This window comes from Talpa europaea (assembly GCF_964194135.1).
Source record: "Talpa europaea genome assembly, chromosome: 3".
In the NCBI taxonomy this organism is placed as follows: domain Eukaryota; kingdom Metazoa; phylum Chordata; class Mammalia; order Eulipotyphla; family Talpidae; genus Talpa; species Talpa europaea.
The window spans coordinates 25,054,692-25,079,510 of record NC_140069.1 but is presented as its reverse complement, the minus strand read 5'-3'; the positions used below and the strand labels follow the sequence as shown (position 1 = coordinate 25,079,510).

At 44.0% G+C, this 24,819-nt stretch overlaps 1 protein-coding gene across 1 annotated transcript; it reads left to right on the top strand.

Moving 5' to 3' along the window:
• Positions 1 to 7,065: 7,065 nt before the first annotated feature.
• Positions 7,066 to 15,148, top strand: DCSTAMP (dendrocyte expressed seven transmembrane protein; the record flags this gene model as incomplete). The annotated part of the gene is made up of 3 exons (XM_084229763.1): positions 7,066 to 8,094; positions 13,569 to 13,877; positions 15,074 to 15,148. The coding sequence occupies 3 exons, from the start codon at positions 7,066 to 7,068 to the stop codon at positions 15,146 to 15,148; spliced, it is 1,413 nt and encodes a 470-aa protein (XP_084085889.1).
• Positions 15,149 to 24,819: the final 9,671 nt, after the last annotated feature.

Sequence of the window (24,819 nt, the reverse complement as noted above, 5' to 3'; positions counted from 1 at the left end):
GTCACATAGTCACGTGGGTGGAGGCAGGCAGGCTAGACCGCAGACCTCCCTCTCCTCAGTCAGCGCTCTTCCTGTTCCACTCTGCCCCCTTTTCTGAATTTCCTTTAAAATGAGTTTCCCATCAGGTCATAAGGACAGTGAGAGGCTGATGTGTGCAGATTAGGTTTTCGCAGGGGATTAGCCGAACCAGCTGGAGGGGCAGAGAAAGACCAAGGATCATCAGTCTGGGTTTATTTCTCCCCAGGGTGACAGCAGACCAGATCTGGGTTTATTGAGCAAGGAGAGTAGGACAGAAGAAACTGGCTTCCCTGAATGGAAATTTTGGAGCACTCTCCAAGTAGGAAAAGGAGGACAATAGGACAGACCTGAGGTCCTTCCCAGAAGTCAAATTTCTCTCTCCTGCACCTGGCAAGCAATGGGCCCCGTGGGTTTCTGTTTGCTGCCTTAAAACAGCACTGTTGAGTGCAGCTTCACCATCCCCACCCACCATCTAGAAAGTTCCTAGAAGGGACCATTCATTTGAAGGCTCTAATTATTGTATCATGGTTCCATGGTTATTTAATTCGATTCCTTCTGAAGCAAGGATGTCTTCTTATTTTTATTTTATTGTGGGAACATTACACTGTGTGTGATTCAACACTGTGTGTGATTCAGAGGGATAGGATCACACTTCCTCAGATGCATGTGACCACCAGCAAGGCACCCTCAGGCCTCCACATAGACTGTTGAGTTCCCCGCCCTATCTTGTAATATTTCATTGTGTAATACACCACTTCTTCTCAAGGGGCAAAGAAGGCATCTTTGTGGAAAAAAAAAGGAAGCCGGTACACTTTTGGTGAGAATGTAGACTGCTCTAGCTCCTACTACAGAACAGAATAGAGATTTCTCAAAATATTAAAAACAGATCTACCATATGATCCAGCAATTCTACTTTTTGATGGAAGAGTGCAGAAACACTAATTTGAAGGATATATGCATTCCTACATTCATTGTAGCACGATCTACACTAGCCAAGTTAAGGAAACCACCTAAGTGCCCAAGGACAAAGGAGTAGACTAGAACTATGTGGTATGTACACAATGGCATACGATGAAGCTCTAAGTAATGATGAACTCTTGCCATTTGTAACAACTTGGATGCAACTGGAGGAAATAATGCTAAGCAAAGAAAGTTAGGAGAGAGACAAATATTGGATAGTTCCACGTATATGTGGAACATAGAGAAATAAAACAAGGGGTCAGAAAAAAGCAAACCAATAGCAAACTCTGGAAATCTGTGAAATTGAGGCTACAAGATTGGGGAGGGGGGCATAAAGAGGGAAAGGAGCACAATGGGCTGTGGTGGAGGGCTGAGGGTGCCTTGGTGCTGGGTGTGGTGTGGTAAGATACATCTGAGGAGGTGTGATCCTATATGAGATAGGTTCCTCCCAATTTTTAAAGCAGACTTGTATTATTATATCTATATTATATATATGTATACATATACATATATATTAGATTTTTAGAACCATATTTTTAGAAGAAACTCAGATTCAGAGAGGTTAAAAGATTTGCCCAAGGTCACACAGCAATTAAGTGGATGAGTCAGATTCTAAGTCAGGTTTAAGTGAAAACAAGAGTTCAGGACAGACAGCTTCTCAGACCCTCTTTATGTTCCCAGGATAGCTTCTTATTTTTTTTTAAAAAAACATTTATTTATTTATTTATACAAGAGCTGGGGTACAGGTCAGAGGCGCTGGAGGGTGAGAGGATTCACCAGAGACAAAGCGGGGAAAAGAACAGGCAGACAGACGGAAAGCACTGCTGAAGGGAGCAGCGGGTGAGACAGGAGAGGTCTGCTGCGCCGTGTGGGTATCTCCCTGTCTGGCAGGGAATCGAACCCGTGCTGCAGAGGCTGCAGACAGCTTCATAGCCCTGTGCTGAACCCGCTGCATCAGTGGTGATGCCCCCAAGATAGCTTCTAAATTGAGTTGAAAGATATTACCAGAATTCCAATTCCCGTGTATCCTGTAATGGGGACCCAGCAATGCTGGTATAAGGTCTCCTTGATTGTTAATCTGCATCTTGCATCTGTACGCAAATGTGGAATGTGGGTTTCTGACTCCCCAAGAAACCAAGTGAACAAGGAGGGACCTAGGGTTGGAATAAGAGATGGGGCCCATACCTTCATGCCCAGGCTTGTGCTCATGCTGCTGACATTTAACACCCTATCCAGAGAAAACAATTGAGGGTCCTGTGTGTGTACCTCACAGTGCTAGCATGTGTGGGGTTGATGGAGAAGTCTGGCTGCTCCTGTTTCCCATGGCAACAGCTCAGCATTGTGAGAAAGCAGATAAGTGGGTTCAGACTGGAAACATGGACCGCAGGATTCTGCATGGCTCCTGGCTTGCACTGGGGGTTTCTCATCCCCAGCCTTTTGCCTTCCCCTGTTCCCTCCCAACCAGTCACACAAAAATCATAAATGAGGGATGGGTATCAGTAATATACCCCTCAGCTGTGGCTCCCCCTGCTGGGGGTGTGGTGCAAATTGTAGTGGTAATCACTCTTGAGATGTTGCTGTTGGTAAAAGCAAGGAGCAGGTACTCTGGGGAGGCAAGGATGTTGAGTCAGGCAATAAACATTATTGATATGGAGGCAAAATAAAGAGAAATGGCAGGTTAAACCTTTTAGAAGCTGCAAGAAGAAGTGATGGAGGGAGGTAGGGGGAGCTCAATCCAGTAGCACAAGAGAAGGGAATAAAATACAGATCTCTGGGCAAAAATAAATATTCCTGAAGCATAGAGGAAAACCTTTATGCCTGAGACTGGAAAATGGCCTACATCGTGATTTTAAAGCATCCTGGGGGATAAAAAGGGGGAAAGGTAAGTCAGATAAGTGGAGAGGAATAAGAATAAGGTGAGGAGGGAAGGGAAGGGGAGCAGAGAAATCAATGTCAGGTTCACCCAAAGACCAAGGGCTGCAAAGTGACAACCAGCAGCCAAAATCAGCCAGGCTATTTAGAAATCATTTAAGCCAACTTTTTAAAAAAAATCGTATGCCACACCAAGAAATCTAGATTTCTGGCTTCTCTTCAAAAAAAAAAAAAATCAGAAAGTCTGGCCACTCTGGGTTTATATATATAGCCTTAAAGAAAATTTACTTGACCTGGGGCTGCTGCCTCTGCATCTTAAACTGGGATGTAAGGTCCCCAGAGCCCCAGAGCTCCATTGATCATTGTCTCACTCTCTTGGGTCCCAAGATGTCTCTGTTTCTCCTGATTTCCTTCACACTTGAGAATGCTTGTCTGGCTCTGAACCTGGAGATGTATTCTGTAACAATTACATACTGGAGTCTAAAAAGCTCTAGTCTGCAAGATCCCTTCTAGCTCTTAAAGTAAAATTTAAGAATCTGGGTATCTGCTTAGCAAAGGCTTAGGGGAAATAAACAAGCAACAGTCTCATCCAAATCCTGATTCACTGGTTTTCCTAACAGAGAAGAATTGGGGCTTTCTGGAGAAAGATAAGCAGAAGGGCTGCCCCTTCCCAAGAGCAAGAAGTAAGGAGTCCTCAGCGTCTAAGGCAGCCTGTAAAATTCAGTGCTCAGAAGGTGGTAGAATCCAGTCCATCTCTAGAACTTCCCAACATTTGGGGCTTCTAATCCTTACTTAAAATCTTCTGAGGAGGGGCTAGTCTTGATTCCTATGGTAGCAAAGAAACAGAAGACGTGGGTTGCATTTATTGGGCACTCTATCTCCAACAAATTTTAAAGTGTCTAGTATAACACTCCTTGTTTACCTTTCCAGAAAGCGCTCTGGCAGATTTTACATCCAAATAGGGAAAATGAAGAACAGATAAAGAAGAAATCAGGGCCAAATGTAGTGATGAGAAAGGTCAACTGGAACACCAGCCCTGGGGGCAGGGCAGGGGAGGGGTTCCATAGCGCTGCTCTCTGGCTTGAGCAATAAAATAGCAGACAACGCAATTAGTCCTCTTGCTGCAGAAAGTTTTGCTGTCTTTTGGTGGCATGCTGTTTTCAGCACAAAAACAAAGAGGATAATATTAGATCTGTTGCTTGTTAAGAAAACCTTTGCCTCTTACAGTACAAAATTGCAGTCATATATCTTATTTAATTGATACTTGATTTTACTGCTGAATGTTAAAATTTTAATGTGTCCATAAATCTGTCTCATAGTTTTAGAGAAATATCTGTGTTAAGAACACAGTGTACAAGGATGAAGGCAAGAGAAGGGAACGATGAATCCAAAATATACATTATTAATTTTTTAGGAAGCAAGCAAAATGGTGCCCCATAAAGGATATTAGAAAAAAATAAAACAGCTGGGTCTTCTGATTTGCTTTATAGAAAATGCTGATATGGGGCATATCCTTACAGAATCAACTATTTTGACACAGTAAAAAAAAAAAAAAAGCAGATAGATAGAAATGGGATTGTGATATAAGTCATCTCCTTATCACAGGGAGAAAGTGATGTTTCCAGCACATACACAGTGAGTGTCACTAACCAGCATCGGGGTGGGGAGCTGGTCCAGGGGCAGGGAGACCTGGTCTGAATCCCATGGCAGCACCTATGGGTGCTGACACATTACCCTGAGCGCCCTGAGTCTCAATGTCCACTGTGTGAAATGCAAAGAGCATCGTCTCCGGAGGCTTCCGGGAGAATGCAGAGAAATGCTTTATGTAAAGTGCCTCAAACATAACAAGCAATTAATACCGATTAGTGTATCATTTAGTCAAATAATGACTCAGGGTCAAATCCAAGTCATGGCAAAGAAAGCTAATGGGGACACGCCTGGGAAGAAAGACAGTGCTCCCGCCCTGCTCTGGTGCTGGCTTTCTGCCAGTCGGCTTGGGCTGATGGCTAGAGTCCTCCTGCCCAGGGACCCAGACAGCTCGGGCTGGGACTGGCAATGCTGGGGAAGGTTCAGGAGCACAGGGGCCCATCAGTGATTTGGGGGGGCGGAGGGTAAGAAAGCAATGGGGGTGGGGTCGAGGCAAGGGAGCCCTGCCAGCCAGCCCTGATTCTCCAAGGAAAGCAAGCTCGCCTGAAAAAAGAGCTGTCCTTTTCCTGGTCCCCAATCTAATGACCATTCCAATTCCCTTTCCTCCTGGAGGAGTAAGAACATCATATGTGGGATCTTGAGCCTCCAATAAGGCCAGTTCCACATGGTAATGACCCTTCAGTGTCTCTCCATCTCTTCTCTCTGCGCTGAGCATTTCTGAGCATTTCCTTTCAGGTGATGTGCTAGGAGTTGCAAGCCCTCTTTATTATTGCTGGAGAAATCTCCTCAAGTTTGTTCCTAGCCTGCCTATTTCCCCATCTCCTTTCTGCCCTTTATTAACCTCACTCAGCCAGAACCCAGAAAGAGCATCGTTCCCTCACCTGGGTTGCTCAGTACCTGCCTGGAGCGGGCCGGGCCAGCACTCAGCCTGAGAATCCTTCACTGCTGGCGCCATGTTACACCCGCTACCCCACAAATCCAGCCCCGTCACATTTGATGTGTGAAGGGATTTAAGAGTGTTTAAAAATTGATCAATGTCTTCATTAAAATCCCCTACAGATGGTATAATGCTCATTAGATAGTTTCATGCCAATCAAGACAGCAAAATCTCAAATTTATTTGATGTTGTTCTAAACGAACCCGAGGCTCTCTGAGTACATTGCAGACCTAAATTGGCATGACTGACAGGGCGGTGGCAGCCTCATCGCACCTTTGTTTTAATTATGCCGGAGCTAGGAAAGAAGAAAAGATGATTAATTCCATGACAGAATATTCTTGCTTTCCTTGTCAGGAGAGAACTGCACATGGTGGGTAGGGGAAGGGGTGGGCAGAGCAAAGATACAATAGCCTTGGTTCAATGCCACTTTAAATTTGGATGCCCTTGGTGTGCCTGTTGGTCTGTAAAATTAGAGCACAAGAAAATAGATGACGATCAAAAAGTGATTCTATATAATGCAGTTCGTTGAAATTTTAGCCTGTCCATCAGCCTACAGTTTGTTTCAACTCTAAAGACCCATCATATAATATTGATGCTTTTAGCAATTAATACATGCTACCTAACAAATCAGCACATAATTCAGTGAATTAGAATATATAAACAGTTATTATTACTAGTCAAGTAGCTTTGATCAGCTGTGGACTGATTGAGGACTGGCTGGCCTAGAATGACCTCCTTTGCATGTCTGAGAGTTGGCTGGCTCTTGGCTGAGTTGGTGAAATTGACTGGTCATGTGACTCCCATCTCTTGGCAACCCAATCAGGTGTGATGGCTGCATAATTCACTGCCCCCTCCAGGTATGTCTGTGTCCTAATGTCTAGGACATGCTGCCTGATGTAGTGAAAAAGACTACATGTGTGATTCATTTAGGACTCTTGCGATGGGGACATTGTCCTGATTTACCTGAGTGGACCGAATGTAGTTACAGAGTCCTTTGTAGGAAGGCAGGAGAAACAGAGTTAGAGAGAGAAGAGGGAAGGATGAAAGCAGATCAGAGAAAAGAAGAAGCCATAGTGCAGGCTTTGCAATGGAAGAGAGTCCAGGATCCAAGAAATTCCAGCCTCGAGAAGCTGGAAAATGCTTCTGGATTCTTCTCTAAAGCCTCCAGAAGGATCACAGTCCTCTGGACCCAATTTAAACTTATGAACTGTAAGAGAATAAATATGCATTTCTATAAACCACAAAGTTTGAGGTAATTTGCTACAGCAGCAGCAGGAGACCAATACACTTGGACTTGCAAAAGGGTTGCTAGTTAGATTGCAAGGAGTCAGGCTGGGGGTTGGCATATGGTTGCTTCCTCCATGTCCTATTGGCCGAAGACAGCAAAAGGCTTATCCAAATTCAAGGGCTAGAGAAATAGATCCCACCTCATAGTGGATTCTGTTTCTCTAACATCTTGGTGGGAAGAATTATAAAGTCACATTGCAAGTGGTGTGCAGACCAAGAGCATTAAGGAATTAAGACCATTTTTGTTTTTTGCAATCTGTCACAACCAGGCTCTTCACAAAGTGACAAAGGACATTCAGAAGCAAAGTCTGACCCTGGTTTCTCTTTCCAGGAACACAGACAACATGAGCATCTGGACCTCAGGTGCTGACATCTTCCAAAGTCTTTGGGCGATGTATGTGTCTCCAAGAAGCTCTGGGTGGATGGACTTGATCCAACATTTTGGAGTCTGCTGTGTTGTTGCTTCCATTTCAGCAGGCCTCCTCGCCGTGGCCTTCCACTGGTTTCTGTCCTCGTTCTTAGTCTTTGCCATCTCCTGGATAGTCACATGTGTTCTGCTGTGTGGCTCCAAGCATGCACGGTGCTTCCTTCTGCTCTTTTTCCTGTCTTGTGGCCTGCGGGAAGGCAGAAATGCTTTGATGGCTGCTGGCATGGCGATAGTCATCTTTGGACATGTGGAAAATATTTTTCACAACTTTAACGGTCTTCTGGACAGTATGACTTGCAACCTAAGGGCCAAGAGTTTCTGTATCCATTTTCCACTTTTGAAAAAATACATTGAAGCCATTCAGTGGATGTATGGCCTCACGACTCACCTGAGTCTATTTGATGACCTTGTTTCTTGGAACCAGACACTGGCGGTCTCTCTTTCCAGTCCCACTGAAGCCCTGGAGGCACAGCTCAACGACACCAGGGGCAGGGTCCTGGGAGTCCTGTACCAGATGGTGAAGGCCACCGAGGTGCTCTCTGCCCTGGGCCGGCAGCTCCTCGCCCTCACAGGCCTTCTGCTGCTCCTGCTTGGCACTGGACTCTTCATGAAGCGGTTTTTGGACCCTTGTGGTTGGAAGTTCAAAAACATCTACATCACCAGACAATTTGTTCAGTTTGATGAAAGGGAGAGGCATGGAGAGAGGCCCTGTGTCCTCCCGCTGACTAAGAAGGAAAGGAAGAAGTACGTTATCATCCCGTCTTTCTGGCTGACTCCTAAAGAAAGGAGAAATCTGGGGCTGTTTTTCCTCCCCATCCTAACACATCTCTGCATCTGGGTGCTGTTTGCAGCCATCGATTATCTGCTGTATCGACTCATTTTCTCAGTGAGCAAACATTTCCAAAGCTTGCCAGGGCTCGAGGTTCACTTGACACTGCACAGAGAGGTAGGTGCTCACGGGCCTTTCCTGGGAGGGGTAGGGGGTATCCTGGCTGTTTGTGGGTTTGTCTTGCAAAAAGCATCATGAAGCTCCCAAGGCATGGCCGTGTTTTGCTCACCTTTGGATCCCCCATGCCTGGCCCAGTACCTGACCATAGGAGGTGCCCAGTGATTGCTGGTTAAATTAAAGTCCCAGGATTAGAGTATGATATTCTGAAAATCTTTGGTCACTGTATTCATTTCCTGGGTAATTCAAAGCAGAAATGTATTTATTCTGGGGTGTATTCATTCTTAGAGTTCTGGGCTGAGAAATCTGAGACCGCTATTGCAGGGCTGACATCAGGAGGTATTTGCTGGGTAACACTCCCTTCCATGAGGGGAGAATCCAGTCTTTGCTTCTTCCAGATTCTGGTGGTAGGCATTCCTTGGCTTGTGACTTCATCACTCCATCTTTGCTTCTGTCCTCACATCGCCTTCTCACTGGTGAATGTAAAATCTTGCTCTGCCTCCCTGTTGAAAATTGCTCGCAGCCACATGAGGGATCCCCAAGGCAATTCTGCATCTCAAGATCCTGAAATGGCTCACACCCACAAAGATCTCCCCCACCCCCGCCCTCAAATAGACTAACATTAACAGGTTTCAGAGATTAGGGTATTATATCTTGGCTGGCAGTGGGGGGCGTATAGGGTAAATGAAAAAGTATCAGCCTTTTCCACCCTCCCGCCATTAGGATTAATGATGGACCCTGTGGTCCTACATCTAGGCCCAATAGTGGGCACCTGGAATAGGGTGTGGACATGCACAGGTGGGCACACCTGCGCTGAGACTGGGCTTATAAGGGCGGTGCCACGGGAACGCCAGCAGAGAGAGAACGAGAGCACAACCAGCAGAGCAGCAACAGAGTGAAGATTTGCCTGGTGCTGGAAGGCCTGCCAGCCCCCTGGCCCCCCGCTCCCCCTGGCTTATAAAAAGCTCAATAAAAGCCTGAAAAAGCCACCTAGAGCTCCAGGACTCTCCTTAACCCGTCTGCTTGGATCATGGAGATCCTGCTCTGCGTCTTCCTGCCACTTCAGGGCATTTTTCAGCTTCCAACGCTTAGCAAACACTGGAACATGAAACATGAAAAATATCTCTGATGTGGAATCCCAAGTTGCTTCTCAAGCAGGAGTCTCAGGCATGAACCTAAGAAGCAGATTTACGGTCTGGCCTCCTCTCTCCCTCACACTCAGGCAAGAAGACACTGAGCACCTTCTCTGAACAAGGGTGATTTTCCATGCATCCTGGGTCCTTATCAAACATGAGAAGCTCATGTGGAGTGTTTGGGCAGAAGGCCATTGAAAAGGGTCCTTAGGCAACCTACTAATACAGCTGGTGCTCCATCTTGGTTAACCGACCCCTCCCTCCCCCCAATGGAGCCAGCTACCAGCCCTGGTCACTGGTTTCGACCTTGTGTGTGTTAAAAATTTCCCAGAGTCGATGCAGTGCCTCAGGCCTTGATTTACAGACATTTTATTTTCAACAGGAGAGTATCTTTATTTTATTTTTTTAAAGATTTATTTATTCATACAGGAACTGGGATACAGGCCAGAGGTGTGGGGGGTGAGAGGATTCACCAGAGACAGAGCGGGGAACAGAATAGGCAAATTGACCGAAGTACACTGCTGAGGGGAGCAGCAGGCGAGTCAGGAGAGGTCTGCCGTGCCATGTGGGTTGCTCCCTGGCGGGGATCGAACTCGTGCTTCAGTGGCTGCAGATAGCTTCATAGGTTGCGTCTTAACCCCTTGCACTACCAGGGAGGACCAGGAAAGTTTCTTTAGCAAGCTCCATGTGTTTCAGAGGAGGTGGTCCGCAGACTCGGGCTCAGGTGCTGGAAAGCAAAGACCTTCGGAAGCAGAGATCTTCGGCCGTGGCTGCACATGTCGTTACCTCAGGACTGAACAAGCAAGCAGAGGATTCCAGGACTTCTCTCTGGACCTGCAGGGATTCCGATGTAACTGGACTTGGGTGAAGAAGTATTAAAAACTCCCCAAATAATTCCAATAAGTGGCCAAGATTGAGAACCACCTTCTTAACCCATCGCCCAAAGAGTGGAGCTGAAGTTTAACCCCTAAAGGCTGTCAGCTGGACCGATATATTAATGAGCCAAGTCAGTGTTTCTCTGAGGCGGAGGCTCCTGAGTTTCAGGAAGTCTGCCTCTCTCTCCTCCGCGCCTCTCCTCTCGGCAGCCTGTGCCCCCGGTAAGGTTGGTGCTTTTCACATGTTCCATCTTTCCTCTTTCTGTTTTTCCCTGTGGAAATTTGTGAAGACATGGCTATTTCAGAGGCTCTGGATCTAGTTAGATGTTTGTCTTAGGTTTTTTTTTTTTTTTTTTTTAACCCAGAGATTGTGATGCTGGGCAGGTAGGGCATGCACATGAGTGTGAAAATGTGTGTGTGTCTTGCACGTGGGATGGAGTGCCCTGACCTGGACTGGTGAAAACACCAACACTTTCCTACCTGTCTGATTTCCCCTCTTCGTCACTGAGCTACAATAGACTGTGCCACCTGCTGGGGTAATCTGAGGGGGCATGTGGCAGAAAGGGTGCCTGGACACCTCCTTGGACACCCCACTTCCATATCTCTCCTGCTGCATCCACACTTTCCCTCTCGTTTTCTTCAGGCTCAACAGGTACCTCCGGCTCCAGCCCCTCCTCGTCCTGGACTGCTTCTCAGAGCTGATTACTCTGCTTCCTCTGAAGAATTCAGTTAATTGCAAAACCCTGTTGCTCTAGCTCGCTGGAGCAGGGTGGATAATGGAAGCAGCGTTTCAAATGAAAACCAAGCAAGGAGACTCCAGGAGGAGGACGAGTCTCCTTGTTGGTCTCCTTAGTTCTTCCTCTCCTTTCTACCCCTTTTGCTTTTCTTCCCTGTATTTCTCTCTCAGCCAACACGCATGCTTATTTTGGGAATTCTCACAAAAGAGGGGGGGAAGTAAGTTCTGCCTTCCAAAAAAGAGTCCAGAAACTTTCTAATGCCAATGTCCTAACAAATACAGTTTTGGGTGTGGCTGTAGATGGGAGGGCAGGGTAGGGAGTGCAGAAATGTCTAGAAGGTGATGCCTGCCATTGAGGGCTCCCATCCTGGGGGGTGGGGAGAGGCGCTGCTCACACTCATGGCGACAGCAGGGTGGTGGGTGCTTGGAACAGATGTGAGCATGAGACTGCTGTGCGGGCTCCTCACAGTTTCTCCTGCCCTGCCTCGGAGACTGTGCCACTGGGAGCTGGCACCTCGTGACCAGCTGTGCCCTGCCCTTATCCCGGGATGCCTGCAGAGGTTCCTGGTCTCTCCATAGCTGCAGATTTACGAAGAAGTCAAGTGGGAAGGAAAACATCACTTTAAGGTTTTGGCAATATTGAGCTCCCACTTTCATGTGATTTTATTTTTATTTATTTTTAAAAAAGATTTATTTATGCATGCAGGCAAGAGCTGTGGGGTAGGGCAGAGGTGTGTGTGGGGAGTGAGAGGATTCACCAGAGACAGAGTGGGGAACAGAACAGGCAGATCTACTGAAACATACTGCTGAGGGGAGCAGCGGGCGAGACAGGAGAGGTCTGCTGCGCCATGTGGGTCAGCTCCCTGGCGGGGGATGAACTCATGCTGTAATGGCTGCTGACAGCCCTATAGTGCTGAGACTTAACCCCTTGTGCCACCAGGGAGGCCTTCATGTGATTTCAAATAAATATAAAAGAAGGAGAATGAATTGAGCTAGCTGGATAGGTGAGCTTTGTAAGTAAAAATCGCCATAGTTGCTACTTACTGAGCACCTGTGATGTGCACAGCATTTGGCTGCATTAACTTTTCAGGACTGGCCAACACCAGAGTGGGTCCTCTGTCCATTACTCAGTGCTGTCTTGGCAACTCATTTACTGAGGAGAGGTAAACACATTTTAAAACATCAGGGTGCCGTTTAGTACATTGCTTGGCATTTTTGAAAGAGTTCATTTGTCCCCCACATAACCCTCCACCAATTCGGTACAAAAATGTTGACTCAACCTTTATGAAGCCCTGATTCCCAGCAGCAAAATCCCTAGTTGGATTCCTAGACTAAATAACTTCTTCCCAGATCGCACACCCGCTGCTTTCTTATTGCAGGATTTCTCATCACTGCCTCAATCGATGTGTTTGTTTTTTCAATAGTATTAAAAAGAGCGCATGCTTTTGCTCTGGGGACCAAAATCTCTCTATTTAATTGTAGTAGAACTGTCTTTTTAATAAAAGAAAAGGAGAGGCGCCATAAATGCTCTGCATGGCTTAGACGCTGTGCTGGGAAAAGTACAGACTTGACTGGCATTGCAGTGAGATCCCCGATTTGGGGTTCCCAGATTCCTTACAGGTGTGAGGAGAGATCCAAAGTGCGCACTATGCCCCAGGTGTGCTTGGGTTCTTTTTGAGAAATCATTTATCTCTTCCTGGCCCCAGGGCTCTGGGGCACTGGGGTGATAATAACTTACTAAGTACTCCAGTCTGTAAGGTTAATGCTCCATCCCCAAGGTGCTTAATTTACACTGGGAGTAGTTTATTCATGGGCAGGATCTGGTCCATTAATTCCTGTTTTGCCAAATTAGAAAACAAATCCACCGAGAGATTAAATGACTTTCTCAGGTCAGAGGGAAAAAAGAGCTGAATCAGCACATGCTTTTCTTGCTGGAGGCTGGACTGAGTGGCTCAATGTCATCTTCTGCCCTCTGGGGCAGTCTGCTGTGGGCGCTGCTTGTTAATCTTGACTTCAAGCAGGTAGGAATGCAGCTCTCCTGGGGCATCCAAGAGAGAAGAGAAAATGTCCAATTTTGAAGACTTCTGCAAATGATTGTAGAATCACCTCTAGTAAATACTATTCTTAATTTTCTTGCACCGAGAAGAATCTCTCCTCTCCTAACTCTAGAAAATTGACTTATAACAGAATTTAATGCCCCCACATTTGTGACCTTATGGTCTGCTGATAAGATATTTGTTAAGCTAAGGAGGATACAACTGAGTCTTAAGGGACTTTGCTTCAAAAGTTTTATCCCCTTGGTGAGCTAAACCATCTTTCATTAGCCCCATGTGCCCCAAAGTGTAGAAACAGGTGTTGTGTAAAAATAGATTATGTGACCAAATTTCTTAGGAGAACCGCTGGGTGAAGTTAAACAGATTTCTCTGGCTTCCTTTCAATAGTCTCTTGGGCATTGTGACTTTCTGAAGAAGGGACAGAGTAGGCACACTTACTTGATACTTTTCTCTCAAGGGAATCTATGTTTCTGCAAACCCACTTTGGAAATCATTGCACTAGTGACAAATAGAACTCATTTCTTTCCCTTTGCTCTGGTCATAACACACAAAAGAAGCTGCAATAGTTCCTTTAGCCAAAATTCTCCTTGTGTTTGAAGATAAATGCTATGTGTTGCAGGACAAGACTCAGGCGTGAAAATGTCATGATCGTCATGGTTTTATGCTTTCATTTTAGGAACAAGGAACTCAAGACATCATCCACAATTCTCCCTTCAACATATCTCTGTTTGAACACAACTGTGTCCCTAAACCAAAGCTCTTTCTGTCTAAGACGTGGATTCCTCTCAGTATCATTCTTGTGATGCTAGTGACATTAGGACTGTTGTCCTCTATCCTGATGCAACTTAAAATCCTGGTGTTGGCATCCTTCTACCCAAGCGTGGAGAGGAAGCGTATCCAATACCTACATGTGAAACTACTGAAGAAACGATCAAAGCAGCCAGTAGGAGAAGAAAGGCCAAAGCTGAGTCTATACTTTACCAAGGTAAGGCCAAGAAGGGGCACAATCATCTGCTTTGAGTTTTTTTAAAGATTTATTTATTTATGCATATAAGAGCTTGGGTACAGGCCAGAGGTGTGGGGGGTGAGAGGATTCACCAGAGACAGAGTGGGGAACAGAACAGGCAGATTGACCGAAGTACACTACTGAGGGGAGCAGTGGGCGAGTCAGGAGAGGTCTGTGCCATGTGGGTGTCTCCCTGGACAGGGATCAAACTCTTGCTGCAGTGGCTGCGGACAGCTTCATAGGTTGGACAGCTTCATAGGTTGCGTCTTAACACCTTGCGCCACCAGGGAGGATCCCATCTGCTTTGAGTTTCTTAAAACTCAAAGCAGAAAAAGGGACTTTCAAAGCATTCTTCAATTTTACATCAGGTCTTGTATCCCCAGCAATGTATAAGACGTTGGGTGGGAGGGGGAATTAACATATACATGGCTAATGCCCTTAGCTTTTTGATTTGAATGTGGGTCTGGAGAGTTTTATAAAATATCCTTCAAAACAATGATTTCAAATGAGTGTGTTTAGTCATATCAGAAAGAGACTATTGGAAAGACCTCTGTAATGGTTATTAAAGGACAGTGCCCCCAAAGAGTTATTTATCTAGGACAAAGCAGTAACAGAGAGAGAAATATCTACTATAACTTGCTAAGCCCAAAGAATTTGCTTTTCCCAGCATTAAAAAAATGTATGTTATAAATATAGGTTATATATAGCCATACATATTTATAGCATAATGACTTTCATAGACATAAAATGAATACTTGTCAAGATTTTATTTAACTTATTAAAAAAAGTAAGAAATTCCAACCAAATCAACAAACAATTCAAAGCATACCCACATTCAAAGCACCATTGAGAAAACCAACATGAATTTGCTTCATCTATACAAAATTGGCTTCTTCCACAAGGATAGATTGGAGGATGAATTATACTCTATAAAGAGAAATTCATTTGCATGTCATGAGCAAGAGTCATTTGCATTGTTGCTATCAGTTACCTACAACTTAAGAGAACCAGAAAATAACTTATAAGCTGTGAGGGACTGAGTTGACCCCAAGGATGACCTTTTCTGTCCATTTCAAAGTCAATTTGCAATTTTTCTTGTGACTAGCAGTTGCACAATCAAAATTTATGCCAGGCAACTCTAATCTCATTCATCTATCCTTTTTTTTCCTCTTCAGATTCACTTTTGGCTTCCAGTCCTAAAAATGATTAGGAAAAAACAAATGGATATCACAAATGAAGACCATTCCTGATAGACCCAGAATAGTTCCTCAGCCACGACACCCCAACAATTTCCTTAGTTCTTCTGCCCAGCTACAGAGAACTTACATTCTCTTGCTTGATCCTTGGGGATTTAGTTTGCAGGGCTAAACCATTTTTCTCTCATAAGGCCAAAGGGCTACGAGGTAAATGTGACGTCATCTGCCTTCCAAACAAGGCACACAATCTGGACTGTGTCTCAGTCTAACAGGACGACACCCAGGCCCCTCGAAGATGAGTCTCAGCTAGAGTATTTGAAGATAAAAAAGAGAATTAGGAAAAATCAAGTATCTAATTTGGGTGTCCAAGGAGAACATACATGTATAATGCCAGTAAGATGTCTGTAAACTCGGCGATCCTTCTCTGTCCTTCTTAATATCTTTCAGAGTTATTCTTTGCCCCACAGCTGTCCCACTCCCTCTGCCTCATTATTCAATAATTCTTTCTGAAACTCCCTCCCAGCAGCTCCTAATCTCCCCTGACCACCATCTTGGCTACTACCCATGGCTTTTCTGGGTCTCTTTAGATTTTCCTCTTCTAGAAAATCCTCCAACCTGGTACTTAGGGAATACATGTATCAAAATCATATAACATACTTGTTAAAATGAGCATCTTGGGCCCCATTTACACTGTACTCAATATAAACTCTACACTACTGGGGACTATTTCCCTTATATTCAAAATACTGAGGAGGGAGAGAAACCTTGAACACTGATTCTATTATCTTTATAGTGACAGATGTGGAAGATGTAAAGAAACATTTTTTTTTCAAATTTAACTCTTCATTATGGAAAGGTTTCAAATTTACAAAAAAGTGGTACAATAGTACAGAGCTTCATTTACCCTTTATCCATCATCCCCATTTTTTTTTTTTTTTAAAGATTTGTTTATTTATTTATACAAGCACTGGGTACAGTCAGAAGCGTGGGAGGGTGAGAGAACCCACCAGAGCCAGAGCGGGGAGCAGAGCAGGCAGAAGGACTGAAGTACACTGCTGAGGGGAGCAGCGGGCGGCAGGAGAGGTCTGCGTGCCATGTGGGACCCTCCTCTGGTGGCCGGGGAGCAGCTGGGGATCGAACCAGTGCTGCAGAGGCTGCGGGCAGCTTCGCAACCCAGCGTTCAACCGCTGCGCCACCGGGGAAACCCCATCATCCCCATTTTTTAACATCTTATACAGTCATAGCACAATTATTAGAGTCAGGTTAATAACATTTAAAAATGCATAGTCTACATACATTTTATTGAATTTCTATCAACTGATCACTAATACCATTTCAATTGTGTTTCAGAACAACCCTGTGAGGTAGGTGTCCATATTTCCATTTTGTAGATCAGAAATCTCACCCTCAAGGACCCTGGCTTAGCTGGCCTGGGTGAGGCTTGGCATCACTAGATGATGCCTACAGGCAGCCAGGGTTGAGAACCAAAATTTCAGGAAGTTTTACAGAATTTCAGGTCTTTCAATTCCAATCTGCACTGGCGAAATTTCTCTAACAGAGGAGCTTGCATTAGAAGTGAGTCCGATCCAATATTTCCTGAAGTGTGTTCTTTAGACCACTAATCTTTTTGTTGATTCATAGCTCCTTCCTTCCAACTTAAAGATTTACAAAGCATGTTGTCATTGTCCAAAAACAATTTAAGAATCCTATGTAAAAAAACGTTTTTCACCCGAAATTTCCCCCAAACTATTAAAGCATGAAAGAATTTTGCCTGCAGTAACTATTTACATCATACAGGACCAATCCTATAGTCAACCCACTAGTAAATGCTGATAGAATTGTCATGACTTCCACCCAAAAAAGGATTTGAGAAGGTAAAGATGCATTTGTAGTTGAGTTGTTTAAGTGTTCTGATGATTTTCTACTTTGCTCTATTTTCTAAATAAACAAATATATATCAACAAACTAATACAATGTGAATTTTTGTACTAAATTTGCATTTATTCCTCCTACAGAGGAGGGATTTGCCTCACATTAGCAAAGCAAATAATTAGGTGCTCAGTTTTGAGAGGAAATTGGATGCCTCTGGCCTTCTTTTTTTTTTATAAATTCTTTTTTTTTTTAAGATTTATTTATTCAAGAACTGGGGTATAGGCCAGAGGCACAGGAGGGTGACAGGATTCACCAGAGACAGAGTGGGGAGTAGAACAGGGAGACAGACTGAAGACACTGCTGAGGAGAGCAATGGGCAAGACAGGAGAGGTCTGCCACGCCATGTGTGCATCTCCCTGGCTTGCCGGCAATCGAACCCGCGCTGCAGAGGCTGCAGACAGCTTTACAACGCTGCACTCAACCCGCTGTGCCACCGGGGAGGCCCACCTTTGGCCTTCTAAGTTCTATGAATTAACTGATCTATATATTTACCTAACAGCATCACCAACATCTCAGCAAACATTTTAGCAGAGAGGATAGAAGGTGCGGGTGATACCCAGTTTGTTGGCCTCTGAGAAATGGGAAGACAGCAGGTGCTTAGAAAACAAATATGTAGTGGGTTTTGCTGAGTGCCAAGGTGGTACCTATAGGGTCCCATGGCCAGGTTCTGCCCTTACCTCTTACCAATGCCCAATTTAAACCTCTTATGAATGAGAAGGGTACTAGGAGTTTGGGGAAGGAGTCTTAACTTCCTTGAAGTCCAAATACCTTTCCGAAGTAGGATAATCTCTGACTTTGAACCACTCACAAAACTTGTGGAGAGTGTCACATCAGTTAGTTGTACCTGTTCTTACCCTGGCTCTGAAGTGTTTGTCCCCATTGGAAGGACAGACTGGCAAGTTGGTGCTGTTACAAAAGGCAATTTTCATCTTGAAAACAAGATTTAGGCTTGCTTGTTAGGACCAGTCTAACTTTAGATAAAAAGTGCTTATTTTATTGCAGCTTATCTACTTTAGATTCAAATGAATGGTTAGTTAAATTTCTTGAGACATCTATTGTGAAACAGCTCTGTTAATCTTGTAGTGGGAGAAAGATACTGCCCAAGGCAATTTACTAGAACTTCCCCTTTCACTTCTAATTTTAATGATTTATAAAAGTAGATTGCATTATTGTTGAAGTCACTATTTCTCATCTCACAAATCCTAACTTAGTGGCCACATTTTGCTAGGGTCTTTCCAGCATCATTCAGATGTTCTTGTCAACTCCACATTTGTTGTCTATTGCCTTTCACTCTGATAGTAAGATGTAGTAATTGTATTTTTTTAATTTTTTTATTTATTTTATAGAGGCATGTTTATTTATTTATTTGTTTGTTTTGTTTATACAAGCACTGGGTACAGTCAGAAGCGTGGGAGGGTGAGAGAATTCACCAGAGCCAGAGCGGGGAGCAGAGCAGGCAGTAGGACCGAAGTACACTGCTGAGGGGAGCAGCGGGCGGCAGGAGAGGTCTGCGTGCCATGTGGGACCCTCCTCTGGTGGCTGGGGAGCAGCCAGGGATCGAACCGGCGCTGCAGAGGCTGCGGGCAGCTTCGCAACCTAGCGCTCAACCGCTGCGCCACCGGGGAGGCCCAAGATGTAGTAATTCTAAACATCTTCATAGTAACAGATCATTTCTATTGTTTGACTTGGGATGTTAAACTTTGCCTTTCTCTTAAATTCTCTATCTGTTGCTTCTTTAGTTAGGACCTAATCAGTCATAATTATGATATAGGATATGTTGAAGTCTTCACATATAATCTATTTTTTTTTGCCTGAATCAATTTAAGATATATATCCTAAGGGATAATATAATAAGAACTAGCTTTCTCACCCACAGTGAATTATAGCAATTTCCAACCAATAACAAAGACCATTGAGGTCAAGCACTTTATTTAACTTTATAGTATTGGAAGACACAGGAAGTGGTTTAAAAAAATGAATGTGGGTTGAGTGTGGATATAGATCTGTATTTAAAAGCCTGTTAGATTAGGCTAACATCACCTCCTACACAGTGGGGAGGAAAGATTTAAATTAATGGGTAACTGAGACCACTGAACTTTCAGGGTTCAAAGTCCCTAATGGTTGCAGTGACATTTTTTATAAGTAAGAAAGAAAAGGGAGATGAGTAACAGGGTAAATGGGTTAATTGCCTTTTATCATCTAAATTCTGGGCATATATTAACATCACTCTTGTGATCAGAAAACAGAGGAAATCAGAGTTAGATTTGGGATTTGAGGAATTTATGCAAATAGTTCTGTTAAGCATTAGTGACATCCACTAGGGCAAGATAGTTTTTTAATCTCTCAGCTTGTTTTCTTATTTACAAAGTGCCATAAAATATCTTTTTTTTTTAAAGATTCATTTATTTATTTATATAAGCACTGGGTACAGTCAGAAGCGTGGGAGGGTGAGAAAATTCACCAGAGCCAGAGAGGGGAGCAGAACAGGCAGAAGGACCGAAGTACACTGCTGAGGGGAGCAGCGGGCGGCAGGAGAGGTCTGCGTGCCATGTGGGACCCTCCTCCAGTGGCCGGGGAGCAGCCGGGGATCGAACCGTTGCTGCAGAGGCTGCGTGCAGCTTCGCAACCCAGCGCTCAACCGCTGCGCCACCAGGGAGGACCAGCCATAAAATATATTATGGCATATTTTGGAGAATTAAAAGAGATGGCATATATAAAATTTTCCCAAATTATATTAAGAAATGTTAGCTCTATCTTTTTCTTCGTTCTCCTTTTTTTTTTTTTTTTAAAGATTTATTTATTTATACAAGCACTGGGTACAGTCAGAAGCACGGGAGGTTGAGAGAATTCACCAGAGCCAGAGCAGGGAACAGAACAGGCAGAAGGACCGAAGTACACTGCTGAGGAGAGCAGCGGGCAGCAGGAGAGGTCTGCGCGCCATGTGGGACCCTCGCCCGGTGGCCGGTGATCGAACCGGCACTGCAGAGGCTGCGGGCAGCTTCACAACCCAGCGCTCAACCGCTGCGCCACCCGGGAGGCCCTTTCTTCTTTCCCCTTTCCCTACCTAAACCTACTTTCTTTACCTTTTGACCTGATATAAAAAGAGTAAAAACAAAAAGAAAGAATTAAAGAATTTCAACCAGACTTGATGGGCAATAGGGATTGGCAAACTTTTTCTGTGAAAGAACAGATAACAAATATTTCAGGCTGTGTAGTCATTTGATCTGTGTTACCATTTTACACTTTTGCCACTGTAGAAGAGTGAAGGCAACCACAGACAACATTTGAATGAATGAACATGGATGTGTCTCAATAAAACTTTATTTGTAAAAACAAGTGGCAAGCTGGATTTGGCCTGCCTGATAATATTGGTAGACTTTTTTAGAAATCCATGGAATTAATGCAAGACATGTTGCCATAGTGACTTACAATCAGAAGGAAATAAGAGTTCAAATCTCTCTTTGCTTCTATCTCGCTGGTTGACTTTACCGGAGTTTCTTCACCTTTCTGAGATTGACTTTTTTATAAAGATGAAGAAACTGGGGTACAGAATCTCTGAAAAAAACTGTCATCTCTCAAAGTCTAGGATTTTTTGGGAGCCTAAAATCTCCTGGAGAGAATCACTAAGCATTTGATTTGTTTGTTCTTTCATGGTTGATCAATGAATCATAAAGAACAACAGAAGCTGTTGGGTCAAAAGCATGATTTATTGGATGAAAAAGGGAAAAGATACCATTTGGTAAAAATAAATGTTATTTTCTCCACAGACACAAAGAAGCAATCAAAATGCTTATTAAATTCTAAATGTCACATGTAATTTCATATGGTTTCAAGTCAGGCTGCAATGCCCGTGGATGAAGACCTGAAAATTCAGTCTTGCTTTTTCAAAGAGAGCAGTGCACTCACTCAAAATGTGATGTATTAATTAGGAAGCAAAATAAATCAATCAAAATTGTTTTTCCAAATGGAAACCATTGTGGAAGTGTGCTTGTATGGAAACAATAGTGGTGCTATGTCTTGCAAGTAGAAATGCTTATACATATAAGAATATAATTAATACATTATCTTGAAATGATGCAGTGAAAAGAAAAGTGTGTAGTTAGAACTGACTTCTAATTCTGGCTCTTCTACCAACTTACTTAGCCAAGATGCATCCTTCTTTTTAGTCAGTTCAATCTCTCATGGAAAACATAAAAATATTCTTTGTGGAGCCCTTACTTGACATCAGACATTGTTTCTGGTGTATTATTTCTATTACTGAAATCCATGAGGGAAGTTCTGCTGTTATTACTGCTATTTTATACATAAGGAAATTGAGGCACAGACAGGCTGCAATGTATTTTGGAAGCAATATTTGAATACAGTTACTCTCTACTATTCTGCCTTATAAAATATGGTTTACAGGTGTTGCTCCCAGCTCAGAGATCTGAATCCTAATGTCCTAGTAAGTTAAATCCCACCACCTCCCGCCAAGACATTCAAGTTCCCCGCTCAGGTGACCTAAATCTATTTTTTTACCTTACTCCTCACTCTCCTTCTTTGATGAAAAAGCTCTTCCCACCTGGCTCCCAGAAGACTCAACTGCATTCCCCTTGTCCCCTTGCTTTCCTAGACCTCCCCATTTGTAAAGCACGTCCTGATCGCTTCCCCTTCATTTCCCCTAATTCCTCTGGAAGCAGGCACAGTTGGACAAGGTGGATGGGAGTTGCATAAATGGGGCTTCGTTCTGGTTTTGTACAAATTCCACATGGGAACTGGGAAGTATCATTTAATCTCTCAGCCTCAATTTCTTGATCAATTGAGTGAGGGACTAAATTTGAATTTTTCAATCTTAGTAGCTATTCTTTTAAGCAGTAACCCTCTTCTCTAACTCTTTTAATACCTATTCCAAGCCTCGCAAAGACATGGTTGTTCAGCTTGAATGGAAGTGGGAGGTCTGACGCCAGTGTCCCCTCCTCGCCTCCACCTTGGCAGTTCCTGAGTCAGGGAGGGAGCTGCATTGCAAAGTGGGAAGACACGAGACTAGCTTTAGTCATTTATGCACAAGCTCCACAATTTTTTTTTTTTTTGCCAAATTGGCATAGGTCATGCTTTATCATTTACTTCAATGTTCTTTAAAACAACTCAGCATTTTTACTTAAACAAGTGCATTCTAAAGGAAACTTTAAAATCATTGCAAATGGAAAAACAGTATCACTTTCCTTAAATGGAAAGTAACATATATTATATGCATATCTAATATATGTACTTTATTACATAGACATACATTGTACACCTAATTCTACACACACACACACACACACACACACACACACACACAGGAAGCAACATTATTTCATTATTAACTCCTAGAGAGCTGTTGTTATTGTGCTAACAGCTAACAGAATACATGCCTCGGGGTTATCCACTGAGGGGTGAGATATCCACTCCTGCTGGTGCTTCTAGGTGATGTTTGTTCCCTGGTACCACTGGCTTTCCTGGTTATGAAAAAAAAAAAAAATAGGGATCCAGAGCCAAGGAAATAGAGCATCAGCTGAGAACACTAGGTGTTGAGTCCCAGGGGGTTGGCACAGGACCCTTCCAGTGCAGTGGAAAGAGGTTCCTTCTGTGATGGCTGAGCTCTCTGCTGACATTCAATCATGCCATTTTTTTTTTTCAAAAATTTATTTGTAAATACAAGAACTTGACTAGTGGTATGGGGTGGGGGAGGGTGAGAGGATTCATAGACACAGTAGGGAGCAGAACAGGCAGATCTACTGAAATGCACTGCTGAGGGGAGCAGAGGGTGAGACAGGAGAGGTCTGCTGTGCCATGTGGGTTAACCCCTTGGCTGGGGATTGAACTCAGGCACAGTGGCTGGAGATAGCTTGATAAAGCTGTGACTTAACTTCTGCACCACCAGGGAGACCCTCAATCCTGCCACTTTATAATGGGGTAAACACTTTATTCTCTTTCCTGATTTCTTTTCCCCAAGCAAATACCTATTCATGGTGTAGGGATCCTTATACAACTAGGAAAAAAGGCACTTTGCTGAAAAATCAGCATAATTTTATCTGCACTGAAGAACAGTCCTTCCTATATTCTGTAGTGCAAAAAATAAGTCACAGGATCACTAATTCTGCTGAAATAAATGAATGACTTCTTGAATGCCTACATTAACCAACCATGATATCTTAGACAACTTTCAGAAAACTGTGGCCTGAATGTCCCAAACCCACTCAGAACACTATAAGTATTCCCTGTGTGCAGTCGTCTTTACAGATATTTTTTTCTTCTCAAATGTTCTTTAGCCTGTGTAGATGGCATTTATGCAATTCAGAGAGAGGCGTCTCAACAGGATTAGTCAGCAGCTAGTCCTCTGACGCAGCTTCTGTGATGTAGTTAAAAATAGGAAAGAGGATGTTTTGCATAAGTCGTCACCATTATGCAGTATCAGAGAATTGACCAGCTTTTTTTGTTTCCACATCCTGTTACTTTCTCTAAAAATAGATGGCAACTCTGTCCCTGAATTTTTGGACAAGACCTTTGCTTCTATGACCTGGGCTCCCTGGTCCTTCTCATCTCTGTTTCCTTTGCTTGCTTTCCTTCACCCCCTGGCATTTAAAATCCCAACATCATGTCTTGGGCTTAGGCTGCTGCTTCCTTCTTCCTGGGGCTTGCACACTCAGGCCTACAGGGGCCAGGTAGATAATGAGTGATGGCCAGGTAGACGGGGCAAACCAGCCTGAGGCCTGCCCATCCAAAAGGCGGGCAGCTCAAACACAATTTCTCACAGATCTACCAACTCCTCCCAGGATAGCCAGACACCCAGATATTTATAGAAACTTGCCTCATCCTTAAATGTTGGGACTCAATTCAAATATTCATTTGAATTGGGGCCTCCCTGGTGGCACAAGTGTTAAAGACAGCCCTATTAAGCTATCGCCAGCCACTGCAGCACAAGCTCGATTTCCAGCCAGGTTGCTAAACCACATGGCGCAGCAGACCTCTCCTGTCTCATCCGCTGCTCCCCTCAGCAGGGTACATCAGTACATCTGCCTGTTCTGCTCCCCACTCTATCTCTGGTGAGTCCTCTTGCCCCCTGCACCTCTGGCCTACACCCCAGTTCTTGTATGTATAAATAAATAAATCTTTAAAAGAATATGAAGTAAAAGTCAAACTCTGAGCGTGAGCTGTGGCTTTCTAACACACATTCTCCTTCCGGAAGTGTGTGCTCCCAGTTGCAGGCAGAGTTCTATGAAATCTCCACCCTTAGGTCTCAACCCTCCTACTTTCTTCAGTTCTTGATTTCTAGTTTGGAAGAGTGCAGGATGAGGAGAGCAGGCTTGGATTCTGAGTCTGACTCTACCCTGCACAGCCGCAGGGCTGCAGCCAAGTAGTGTCACCATTCAGGGCAGCGGTTCTTGTGTGTAAAACACGGCACTTATGGTCAGTGACTCAGACTGTGAATCTGACAGATCCTCATCTTGCCCTCTTTCTTGTCCTTTTTGATCTCAAAGATCAGTTCCCTCTACTGCCCATGACCCAAAATTTATTTTTCTCAGCTGAAGGAGCAACTTTATCTGCAATTCTGCTTCTCTCCAACATTCAATCAATTCCATTCTTACATATTTTTCCAGAGTTGTCCACCTCCACCATCTTCTTACCAAACCACTGCATTTGTTTCGGTCCCGATTCCAGCTTCCCCATCACCTCTCAGCTCTGGAACTCTTGTCCAAAAACAATACAAAAAGATCATTTAATAAACAGCTTGTTCAAAACTTTTTCTGGAAGAAGATTTGCCATGGTCATTT